The sequence below is a fragment of the Siniperca chuatsi genome, linkage group LG22 (genome assembly GCF_020085105.1).
Source record: "Siniperca chuatsi isolate FFG_IHB_CAS linkage group LG22, ASM2008510v1, whole genome shotgun sequence".
Taxonomy (NCBI): Eukaryota; Metazoa; Chordata; class Actinopteri; order Centrarchiformes; family Sinipercidae; genus Siniperca; species Siniperca chuatsi.
Genome location: NC_058063.1, coordinates 15009194 through 15021479, shown reverse-complemented (window position 1 = coordinate 15021479; position 12286 = coordinate 15009194). Strand labels below are relative to the sequence as shown.

The window sequence follows — 12286 nt, the reverse complement described above, 5'->3', positions numbered from 1 at the left end:
GTTCCCGGACTACATATGTGCTCGTGTACAGAGGTAAGAACATAAAGAAAACATTTAATTCAGTTCTACAATATTAACAGATTACTGAATATATCCCTTTTCCTCCACTTCAAAGCCTCACTGTCTCATGACTCGTAAGACCAATTCAAGTCTGACAGACAAAGCAAAGGAACGTCAAACCAGTAATCTGAATGAACAGGGGGGAAGCATGTTCAAACATGAAGACAGAGAAAATGACTTGGGAGACTCAAAACAATGCCCAGACAAAGAGACAAAGGCAAATAAGAAACCAAGAAATACAAAAGAAGCAGGTGAAGTAGAAAATTACTCATCAGAATTAGTTTAGTATCATTAAGATGATTTTCAGCTATAACCATGTGTCTTAATTCTTTCTAGGAAAAATATGTTTCAAGTTTCTGTCGTTTTATTTAGTTTCATGTCCAGTCCTGCTGCACACACCTCCAGAAATTCAGATCCTGCCTTCTTATGCATTTCAGTTATTGCAAATGCTATATGTGTCACAGTTGTGCAAGTGGGGTAACAGGTAAACAAGAGACTGGACCCAAATGCAGAATCAGAGGCGGAGCTGGAGCAGTTAAATGATTTAATGCACAAAATCTATCTAAAGGCTATCGGGATGGTCAGGCACGTACAGGCCAAACCCAAATAAACAGTCACATGAAGGCAAATAAATCCAACAGGGAGCTGGGAAAATCCAAAGTCATTCTCTTCAGTGTAAGGTCTACCTGCCTAATTTCTTATGGACATTTTTTTCAACCAGGGAATCTGAAAAGAGGAGGTGTCAATGGATTAGAGACTGCAGATTATGGATGATTACATTTTTGTTTTGAAACAAGGGTGGTGATGACAGATGACTATGTTTCTGACAATGTTTATTTACCTTTATTTACCACAGTTGTGAAAGAGGAAATGGATGAATCGTGTAAAATTAAAGCAGTGCAGCATTTCCAGCAACTCAGAAGCTTTTCTGCACTCAGCTGAGTCAAAGTGAATTTTAAAATGGCCCAGGATGGAAGGACAGAATAGTTACATGGAATAAAAGTGGGTCAGGAAATCTGGGTTTGGCTTTAGTGGACTGTAAGAAAGAGCAATGACCAGAAGGTAGCGCCATTGTGTGCGAGTTAAAATTATGTTGAAAGGAGTGTGGATCTTGAATGAAGAGTAGTGCCTTGAATGTGATAGTTGCTTATCCACATATTTTAATGTAGTGAATTATACCAAAAAACAGGGGGCACAAAATCACACCAGGTAAATCTTGCTACATATAGCTAAAAAAAAAAGCCATGATAAAATTATTATTATTTGATTGTATTATCTTATTATATTTGATGAAGACATCTTCAGTGGCTAAGAAATGATGATATGGTTTCTTAATAGATTCTGGAATCTAAGTGAACTTTTTTCAATAAGTTTCATTTTGTAGATATATTATTTATCTAACATTATCAGTAGCTCAGTACATAGTGATTGGCATTCACAGTACAATAAAACATCAGACCTTCTTGTCATGTGCAACTTAAAGTCTGGCCAGAAGGAGGCAGAGTTGGGCCACAAGTAAAAAAGATGTTCCACTATCTTAGAGTAACGGGATGTGTACAGCAGGGTAATATCATTTTAATACCTTTAAACATCTATTGTTCATCAAATAAAGACAGAACTTTTTTTTTCATTTTCTCTGCCACACAGGGATAGGGGTCTGTCTAGGAGCCACACCACTAGGACAGATTTTGTATGGTGAACTGGTCTTGCAACATTCACGCTTTAGTTTCAGGCAGACGAAACAGAACTGCACATGGCAGCGAGGACAGTTAATATTTTTGCAGAATTGTTGGCTATGTTCCACCTTCATGCCGCATGTCGGACAGGCTCGGACAGAGGGGCAGTGGGTGACCCCCTCCACCTCGGGCAGACTGATGGTCTTACACGTCTGCAGAAGTTGCAGGTCCCTGTTGAAGCAGCCATCATTGTCACAGCGGTCAGATCGAGGGCCTGGACCTTTCCACTGCTTCTGACACTGCCAGCAGAACTGGTAGGTCTTCTTCTGGTCAGCTGTGCATATGGTGCACCGGACACACAGGTTGGAGAGATTCTTCCTCTCCACTGTCGTTCTGCACTGTGGGCACTGATGTGGAAAAATATTTGAAAGGAGAGCACACACAATATTTAAGAATCAGTGCACTTGATTTTGTTTTAAATATCTAAATAAAAAATATTACACTGAAAAATGTCAACATTCAAAACAATCAAAAACCACTGGACCACTTACTGGCTGAAATTCACAGTAGTCTGCAGCAGCCAGGCAGGACATGGTATCTTCAAAGTGCTGCATTTCCTCAACAGACAAATCAGCCAGTCTGCGCACCTCTTGGTACGACCACAGTGCATTGCACAGTTTGGTACCCTGCACCACTGCAGGGCATCGGAATTTATATATACCCTTTAAAAAAAACAAAGAGAAGAACCAGTTTAGAAAGGCAGTCAGCTAGTCTTAGATCTGTGGGGAGAAAAGGGAAAAGGAAGGATGTTCACCTCTGAAATTATTTTCAAGTGACAGAGAACAGTCATATACCAACAATCAAATTGAAGGAATATCAACAACACTTTAGGGCTCCCAATACCTTTTTTCTTAGTTATACGATGAACGTAGTTTTGTCACTTGATGTTTCACTGATATGTTGTCATCCTATAATTACAAAATGTGTACGCAATTGCATATACATTGCTTAATGTAGCGCAAACAAGATGCTACCATCTGTCTTTGTATATTCACTGTTTCCTTCCAAATTTGATCACATTGCTTTAATTTAAATTTACATACAAAAAATGTTGTTTTCAAGACATGAGATACCTCATCTAGCTGGCTGCGACACCATTGTGTTAGAGAATCAGGAGTGACAGCGTGGCCGCACGACATCTCTGCTCTGAGACAGTCGTCACCATCATCTGAGGCTGAGGTACACAACAAAGGGTATATTATCATATGGTGAATTACTATTGATACAACTGTCAGTAGTAGAGAAGGAATAGGAGTGCTTTGGGTAACAATGAATTACAATAAAATTCAGCAGCTCATGGAAAGAAAATTAAACAGAGAATGATACTTCCTTCAAAGTGGAAGTAAAAGTGTGATCATCTGTTGCAATGCATGTCAGTAATAACCCCCCCCCCACAGCAACTGTCCTTATATGTTGCACCTTTCTGTCTACATGCTCAGTGAGACAGGAAATGAATCTTACACACTGGATCCAAGTCGTTCCTCCGGTTGACAAACTTCAGGGTGGTATCTAATGGGTCGTATTTCTTCTCCACCTGTTCCTGTCCCCGAATGCTCATTTTGATTCTCCTAAGTGTAAAAAACTGACACTATGATTACTGACAAATGTGATTTAACACTTTATCCCAGTTTACAGGCTTAATATCATGACTATCGTTATGATCTAACACTGGGATTTTCATAGAAAAACCAGGTTGATTTGACATTCTGAACCTTCATGTCAAAATAATGTCTAAATGAAAGTTAATATTAATGGATTTTGTAATTTAAGATTCAGGGGTTTAAGCTGAAAACAGGGCAGTTTGGAGACATACTGTTGATAAGACAAACATCACAAGAATAAATATTTTATCAGCATGACAGAGCTGATCTAATTAAACCTGACTCATTGAACTGCCACTCAGGGAATTTCCATCTGGTTCGTGTTTACATAGATGTATTTACAGTAAAACACACCTTGTTATGAAACAATTGAAGTTAATTCTGTTTGAGTAAATGTTATTATTATATCTTAACCTAGAGAAAGGCACAATCAAATATACACTTTAATACAGTTTAAACCACCGAATATGTAAAGTAATACTGCATGTAGTTAACTGTAGAAAGTGTGACCTTGATAAATCTGTAGCCTAGATGTCATCTCTCACTTCACAAACAGATTACAATTTTAATTTACGACCAGAGAGGACACACAGTGACGAAGAAAACCTTTCTCAGTCTTTAAAATGGCACATATTAATGACAGCAGATTTAGAAGAGGAAGTTATGTCTTACCTCGGTGGCACAGTGTGTCTCTCTTTAGCTTTTTAAAGACGTTCAGTTTATTCTTGCACTACAGCAGCACCTGAAGCTACACAACTCTGGAGGAATATCTCGCTCTAATTCAATACTCGGTGATTTGGGTGACGTCTTCAGGGTCTGTGCGTAATTTCTGCTGTGAGTCCAGGGGTTTGTGTGTGTTTCCTTCCTCCTTCGACCTCTCGCTGGTATCGAAAGTGAAAGAAGTTTGCAGGAGTCCGTCGGATAATCAGATAGGCTGCGCAGTGAGTATTCTCGTGTTTTACCCTCCCATGTTAGTACATACCCAAACAAAAAGGCAGCATATGTTATCGGACCTTATGAGTTATAGTGTACGTGTGTCACTTTACAATGGGTGTATTATTGAAGCTTACTTTTATCATTTTTAAAACCTGTTTGGAGGCGCTGGGTAATGGAGGACTGAGAGGCTGCATGTGTTTCCATAACACCCAAACACAGCAGCTGCTTTCGCTGGTTACTATTTGTGTTTACTTAGCTGTGATTTCACTCACGGCTGTGTTTGTGTGGACTCCTTGCAGCTTCAACCCTTTAGTCACCGTGAAAAAGCAGAAATCGATGTGCTTTCTTGTTGTGTTTTTAGTAAATTGTACTTCCATATAGCCTAATGGGCCTAGAGCTAAACAGTGGTGGAAGAAGCATTGAGATATTTTACTTAACTGAAAATAAACCATGATAAGTAAAAGTCCTGCCTTTCTAATTGTAACTTATATAAGTACAAACTCAAACTCAACGTCATCTATTGGCTACTGTGTTTATATAGCACACAACACAGTTGATCCAACGTGAGAGAAAACAGAACAAATGAAAGAAGTATTAACAGCAAAATGTAACGTACTTTAAGTATCAAAAGCATATGTAGGTGTTATGCAGCAGAATGGCCCCTGTGAATGTTGTATTATTGGACTATTATTACTGACTGACTACATTAACGTGTAAGCAGAATTTTATTGTCATATCTCGTGGATATGGAGGCAATTTAACTGTTTTATATACTACTGTGGATTAAATCTATTACAATGCATCATATTTTATAAACTGATCATATGTTTTGTTGGCCTATTTAAAATCTGAATCTGTTACCAGTAACTATAGCTAACAGATTAATGTAGTGGAGTAAAAAGTGCAATATTTCCCACTAAAATGTAGTAGAGTAGAAGTGGCAGAAATTGGAAATATTCAAGTAAAGTACAAGTACCTCAAAACTGTACATAATTACAGAACTCAAGTAAATGTGCTTAGTTACTTTCCACCGCTGGTTCAAAGACAGGATTCTGCATGTAGAATATTTCAATATACTTTAAGTCTGTCTCTATTTTACACTCTGTAGTACACACTGTAGTAGCCTACGAATCAAAAGGAAAAAAATACCAAACTGTGGCCTTAAATGTTGTCCTTCTACATGTGTTTCATAATTAATTATGTGATTTTTTTGTTTGTAACTTGTGAACCTGCTTGCTGTTCTGCTGTATCTAATGTGCTTCAACAGGCTGAATCCATACATTCAAAAAATACTTTTCAACATCAGTATGAATCATGACCTTGTAGAAATGTTCAGAGAGAAACTAGACAGCTTCACCATCTCAGGTAAGTGACATGAAATGAAACTACTTAAGCATGTGGCTCAAACTTTTGTGAGTTTTATGATAATGTGGCAGTTATGTGTCTTATGTCACTGTTGCGTCTTTAGATTACCATGGCCTGAACAGTCCAGGTCTTACATGCTATTTGAACAGCGTGCTTCAGGTGCTTTTCATGACCGAAGACTTCCGGGAGGCTGTGAAACGGTTCGTAACCCCAGCTTTATTTGGTGTGTCTTTTATATTTTTAGACAAGTCAGATCAAGCGAAAACCAGGTAAAAATGGTTTCTTTAGCTCTTTACAGTATATTAAAGGGGTTATGACTATTTCTTGGCCAGGACCAGTTGCCAGGCAACAAGTGGATAATCCAGGAAGTTACTAGTCCCAGCCAAGAAACAGTAGTAGCACATAACCCTCTGTAAAACACTGTTGTCATTTTTACTATTTGGTTTACGTACAGATGAAACAAACAAGAGTGTTGTTTCTGAATCAGATTAAACAGTCTAACTTTGCTTCACTGGTTACACGTTTAATGAAGTCACAGTCTTCTCACTGTGCCACAGATGCTGTTGTAAAGATTCAACAACCATTGACTCTCACCTGGGAAAACTGTTTGCCGATTTACAGAAAAGTATGGCCAAAACACATCACGTTACAAAAAAACTGGGGATCACGAACGGTAAGTTTGTTAAAATTCTGCAGACTCTTGAGCCTGGCACAGACTCAGAGAGGCTGCGTATATGTTACCAATGACATTATCGTACAGTGAAAATCCCTGTTTTGTCCACTCACTCCTTTCAGTATATGAGCAACGTGATGCTGCTGAGTATTTTGAGAAGATCTTGTGTCTGACCAGTCCGGAGGCCTCCAAGGTAGAGACAAGTGAATGTATTTATGTATAGGGGACAGTTCGTATTAATCAACAATGACATTTAAGAACATCAGTGTAAATGTGCCAGGGTTAGCTCAATGGATAATTTGAAACGAGTAAAAACTAAAACTGACAAATGATAAAAAGCATTTGAAGTCAGTAAAGTTGCAATGAAAATAAGAGAGAAAAAACTGGAGGTAAGATATTCCAACACTTTGTCCTAACAAACTTAAACCAACAATACAATCAGACAAGTATAAACAAGTTAGAGTCACAAAACAAGCCATTAAAGAACCCTTATATTACCATATTTTACATGTCTAATTGGGATTTTCCCTTAGACATGCAAATGTTAAGGTGTTACAATGTTGCCAACAGACATGAACACTCTGGCTGATACAAGAATCAAACTTGGATTAAAGACATACTCCACAGAAAAACATCAAAATTTGAATTTTAGAATAAAATACATACTTACTGTGAGCTTGAAAGGTGGCTTTGTGGCTTTCTCCTTCGCAGAGAATTGCAGCTGTCGTCAGTTTGGAGCAGTAGATTCACACTTTGACCCAGAGTCACATTATACTGTATGGTCCATAAAAACTTGTCAAACCACTCCTGCTGCATGATCTTCTTCCCTGTTGTTGATCTGTATGTTCAGTATGTTCTAAATACGTAAGTATTATGTGGAAAATGTACTTAAAGTATCAAAAGTAAAAGTACTCAAAGCATAGAAATTACCCCTTCCACTTTATGTAATGATATACTATCTATACAGTATTATAGTATATCATTAGATTATTCTTAGTCATGCAATCATGTTGAGGCAGAATCTTACTATGTTAGTTTGTTGAAGAGGAGCTAATTTTTTAACTATTTCATATTGGATGGCAACTAATGATTATTTTCATTATGGAGTATTCTGCTGATTATTTTCTTGATCAGTTCATTTATTGTTTGGTTTGTAAACTGTAAGAAAATAATGAGAACTGCCCATCCTAAGTGACACCTTCACATGTCTCGTTTTGTCCGACCAACAGTCCAAAACCTCATTATATTCAGTTACTGTAATTTAAGACAAAGAAAAGCCGCAAGTCGTCACATTTGAGAAGCTGAAGTCATGAAATGTTTCAGGCATTTTTGCTTGAAAATGACTTAAAGGATTAATTAGTCATCAAAAAAGTTGCTGATTATTTTTTTGATAATAGACTAATTAACTATATATTGTATATACTTATATAGCGTAAGGTATTTTTTTTGCTGTGCATCATATTTTAAAAGTTCCTCATATGTTTTGTATGTAGAAGCTTAACTTGTAAAGTAACTATAACTGTCAGATAAATGTAGTGCAGTAAAAAGTCCAATATTTCCCTCTGAAATGTAGTATAGTAGAAGTATAAAGTGTCAAAGGAAATATCCAAGTAAAGTACAGAAACCATAATTTTGTGTATATAAATTCAGTACTTGAGTAAATGTATTAATTCCACTACTGACTAGGATCAACAAATTAGAGATTTGGATTATGCTGCAGGAGTGGTTTGATTTACTGGAGGAAGAGTATTTGATACTGAAAAGAATAGATTTTTTTTTAACAGTCTCTCTAACTACCTGGCTACACAGGATTTATTGAACCTCGGATGTACCTTTTGTGTCTAGATTTTCAAGGGAGAGCTGAATCACAAGACCACATGCCTAAAGTGCAAAGCGACAAATGATTCCAGGAGCTCTTTTTGGATTCTGCCACTTGCGGTGAAAGATTTGTGTCGTCAAACCTACAGCGTGGTACTATGCTGCTTTCTTTTGACAATAATAAGAGTTATGTATTTTTCAAAAATACATAAGGAAAGAACATGCAGGATGAATTAATATACTATGTTTACAGGAGAAAGGGTTGAAGGCATTCTTCAAGGCAGAAAAAGTCTGCGGGTACAACAAGATGTACTGCAACCGGTGCAATAAAAAGCGAGATGCAGACTTTGTGAGTATTCATTTAGATCAAGTTTTCCCTTTTTATAGTTTGCATTAAAACTTTTACATAATTTCTCATAAGCCTACTGTAGATAACAATGTATATACAAGGCTTATGTAAATCCCAATAAATATGACCCTAAAATAATGGTTAATAGTTAGTAAGTGTTTCTAAAGCAACAACAACATTAACATTACATTACTTTCATTCAACCATACATAGAGCAGACCATTGTCATTTTGGAGTCTTTTTTTGCCAAATTATAAGCTGCCATAGCGATTTTTTTGCTGAAAAAAAACGTGGTTAAACCATTCCCTTCCCTAAAATTGCTGAGCCCTGATTTAGATCTTGTAGTCTCAAGTATGATGGGTGACTTTGCGACTGTGTTTTATTCATGCAGTTGTTTTCATTATGTGGTCTAGGGATGTGAGATAACACAAAATCCAGAGATTTTGACCCTCCTGCTGAAGAGATTCAGCTTTGACTACAAGCGCAGGTGTTACGTCAAGATTTACTGCAATGTGGACGTCCCCCAAACTTTACACATGGAGGTATGTTTAATATATTTATTTATTTCAGCTGCAAATTTTTTTGATTTAACGCTTCTTAAATGTGGTGACCTTGTTCTCTTTCCCTCTCTTCAGAATTGCAAATATGACCTCTACGCTTTAGTTAACCACTTTGGTAATCTAACAGGAGGTCATTATACTGCACAAATCAAATCCTTTGAAACTCAGTTGTGGTATCACTTCAATGATGACATTGTTGAGGGGGTAAGGAGGCTCATTTTTCTATATGCAGTCTAACGCTCACAGTTTAACGCTCGACAACATGAAGTTTAACATTTACTGTGATATTATTTCCAATTCTACAGGTCAAACAACCACTATTTGGGGCTGGAGACAAGTCTTTGAGGTCTTGTACAGCTTACCTCCTCATGTACAGGAAGGGTAAGTTTGCAAATGGACAGTATTAACTTAAATTAATACATTTAAAATGTGTCAACTAGATAGGCCTTTTTCAACCCACTGGGGACAAAAACTGCTTTACTATCAATTGTTCAAAATGAGGTTGGACAACAGAACAGGGCAGAGTTTCCCAAAGGCATTTGATTGTAAAATTCGTCTAACAAACCTTAAGCTGAAGAGGTGTTTCCCAAAAGCATCATAACTGAAGACTCTTAGAAATTATCGTAGATTAACGAATGCTTCCTACCCACTCGTTGACTACTTTAAGGTGTATTCAATATCATCTTCAGCATCTATCCAGATGACGTTAAGGCGTTAATTGCTGCTTTGTGTTAAAAAAGCGTTTGTAGAGAACACGCTTAACTTCTAAGATCGATCGTTTTCGGGACGTGTGGCCTATAGGTCTGTACACTGCTGTTTGTGTTTATAAGTAATAACCTCCCTTTTTTATCTTCAAAGTGAGCAGACATCCTGAAAAAACTGATGATGTCGACCAGGAAGCTTGCAGCGCACATTCAGATGTCGAAGCTGAAGGAAGACATGGCGAGGCAGAGAGAGGAGAAGCTCTTGATCCTCTTCATCAACTGAAAGATGAAAGCTGCAACGGAGGGGAGAACTTGATGCACTTGAATGGTGATATCTTAAAGAAGGGCTATGATGATATGGTTTTGAAGAAGACAGACTTTACGGGAGAACTTGAAAATCAGCTAGAGAACCAGAGAATGGCGAGTGTGCGGCCACACAAAGAGATGTTGCTTCAAACAGACACTGGAGCAGATGGAGACAGTTACAAACCATGTTTGAAAACACAAAAGTCAAATTTTGCAAAGCTACAAAAAGATGGAGGACAAAAAAGTCATGAGCTAAACAGACATCAGCTTAATATAAACTCAAAGGAGCAATTGTGTCATCTTAACACTAGAGGGACCCCCACAGTACATTTGAGAACACACAATGCAGACCATAAGTTAGAGCAAAGCCATGAATCCCAAAAGAAAAGACTAAAGGTGAATGATCCTGCCGGGGAAACGCAGATCAATACTGTTGCAAAGACTGGAACAAAAACAATTGGTGTAACTGATATTAGCCTTACAATAAATAGTGTCAAACCTGCAGCTGTGAAAAACAAAAGGGAGGCCGCAGCAGAGGAGAGGAAGAGAATAGAAGGAAAAAGTATTAAACAGAGAGGAGAGGATGGTGTCAGTGCAAATATGTATGATTCTGATGTAAAGTCATTTAATCATTTCTCCAATGGCTACTCTTCTTCTTCAGTACCATACTTGACAGGACACTTGCAGAGTCCATTTAACATGTATTACACTGGGTGTAACTATTCATCAAACATATGCAGAAAATCAAACAGTTCAAAGAGAGAGAAGGAGAAAATGCAGCATGTTGTGGCTGCACACGGCATCTGCAAACTGGAGACCACACGAACTGTGACAAAGGGAGAACAAACTGCAAGTTCTGGAGAGAAACGAGAAGCTGCGAAGAGAAGAGACAAAATAAACAAAGAGCTGTGGAGGTGATGAAATGATAATATCTGTATCTTCAAGTGATACGTGTGTTTTGTCACTTAGAATAGCTTATGTTTTGTTATGTTTATGCTTTTTAAATGTGACTCACATTGAAAATATTGTTTGATTCCATCTTTAGAAAGACTTATGCAATCCTAATTCTTTTCACACTGTTGGCCGTCGATCATATGCTGCTATCAACTGTGACAGATAAACTGATTGTGATCAGCCATGTTTTGTTTTGATTAAATGTTTTGCTTGGTATTGCAGATGGATAAATAAAATAAAGTTTCACTGTTTTAAATACAGTAAGTACAGCACAGTGATTGGACATTCAGTCACCTACATGCAGCTGCAGTATTTGGGTAAATCATCAAATAGGCTGGATGTCATGTAATTATGTTAGTAAAACCATTATTAGTGTAGTTATTAGCTTTCATTGCGCTGAGAAAACTTTCCAAAAGTAGCCTTCAATGACCAGCAGTGGAAATTAACTAGAGACATTTTCTCAAGTACTGTACTTAGGTACAATTTTGATGTTCTACATTTTAGAGGAAAGTGTTGTACTTTTTACTCCACTACAGGTTTTTAACAGCTATAGAGACTATTTACTTTGATTTTACATACAAAACATACGATCAACTGTAAAATATGATTCATTATTATAGATTAAAGGACCTGCATACCCACACAGGTGCTTCCCGTTATTGTGGATGATTATACCTGCTCAGGCTTGAGTTGTACAAAGCTATGCTGGTGTAACCTCTGCAGCCTGCTTAGTGGTCACAGGGTAGTGGTATGAATATTGAACTAGTGTCTCGGCTCGTAGGGACGGGTTGAGGATGAGTAAAGGACAAAAATCACTAGCTGGAGCCAGACGTTAGGTTCATTATGGTAAAACTGTAGGGGGGGTCCGGCCCGCCGTTATGCACATTTTCCGTGGTACCTTCTTCCCATGCCCAGTTTCCAGCATTCCTTACCGTGAGTTTGTTTGTATGGATTCTTTGTCTCCCTTGGACTGTGTCTGGATTTTGGACTTTACACTTTCCATGCTCCCTTTCCGATTATTTTAGCCTTGTTGGACTCTTTTCTTGGTTTCTACCAGTGCCAGCCGGTAACCCATTTCCTACTACCTGGACCTGTATCTGCCTACCTGCCTATTACCTGTTTGTTGCCTACCTGTCTGTCTGCCTGTACCTGTCTGTAAGCTACTTCACCCCAATAAACACTGTAGTCATCCGGCTACCTCATCTTCATACTGCTTCTTGGTCG

The 12286-nt window shown here is 37.8% G+C and overlaps 2 protein-coding genes across 4 annotated transcripts; one reads left to right on the top strand and one right to left on the bottom strand.

Moving 5' to 3' along the window:
* Nucleotides 1-1611: 1611 nt before the first annotated feature.
* On the bottom strand, nucleotides 1612-4272 carry LOC122869948 (E3 ubiquitin-protein ligase RNF19B-like). 2 transcript variants are annotated; one of them, XM_044183397.1, is made up of 5 exons: nucleotides 4070-4272; nucleotides 3258-3378; nucleotides 2870-2970; nucleotides 2288-2458; nucleotides 1612-2143 (listed from the first exon to the last, which is right to left on the bottom strand). In XM_044183397.1, the coding sequence occupies exons 2-5, from the start codon at nucleotides 3352-3354 to the stop codon at nucleotides 1688-1690; spliced, it is 825 nt and encodes a 274-aa protein (XP_044039332.1). In that variant the 5' UTR covers nucleotides 3355-3378; nucleotides 4070-4272; the 3' UTR covers nucleotides 1612-1687. The 2 variants fall into 2 exon arrangements, with proteins under 2 accessions (XP_044039332.1, XP_044039331.1); XM_044183396.1 differs by having other exon boundaries at nucleotides 3258-3364; nucleotides 4070-4207.
* Nucleotides 4273-4299: 27 nt separating this feature from the next.
* si:ch211-212k18.13 (ubiquitin carboxyl-terminal hydrolase 47) lies at nucleotides 4300-11322 on the top strand. Of its 2 annotated transcripts, XM_044183391.1 has the most exons (11): nucleotides 4300-4338; nucleotides 5601-5698; nucleotides 5802-5898; nucleotides 6256-6371; nucleotides 6494-6564; nucleotides 8217-8342; nucleotides 8443-8538; nucleotides 8952-9080; nucleotides 9174-9302; nucleotides 9404-9479; nucleotides 9957-11322. In XM_044183391.1, the coding sequence occupies exons 2-11, from the start codon at nucleotides 5641-5643 to the stop codon at nucleotides 11024-11026; spliced, it is 1968 nt and encodes a 655-aa protein (XP_044039326.1). In that variant the 5' UTR covers nucleotides 4300-4338; nucleotides 5601-5640; the 3' UTR covers nucleotides 11027-11322. The 2 variants fall into 2 exon arrangements, with proteins under 2 accessions (XP_044039326.1, XP_044039324.1); XM_044183389.1 differs by lacking the exon at nucleotides 4300-4338 and having other exon boundaries at nucleotides 5587-5698.
* The last annotated feature ends 964 nt before the right edge of the window (nucleotides 11323-12286 follow it).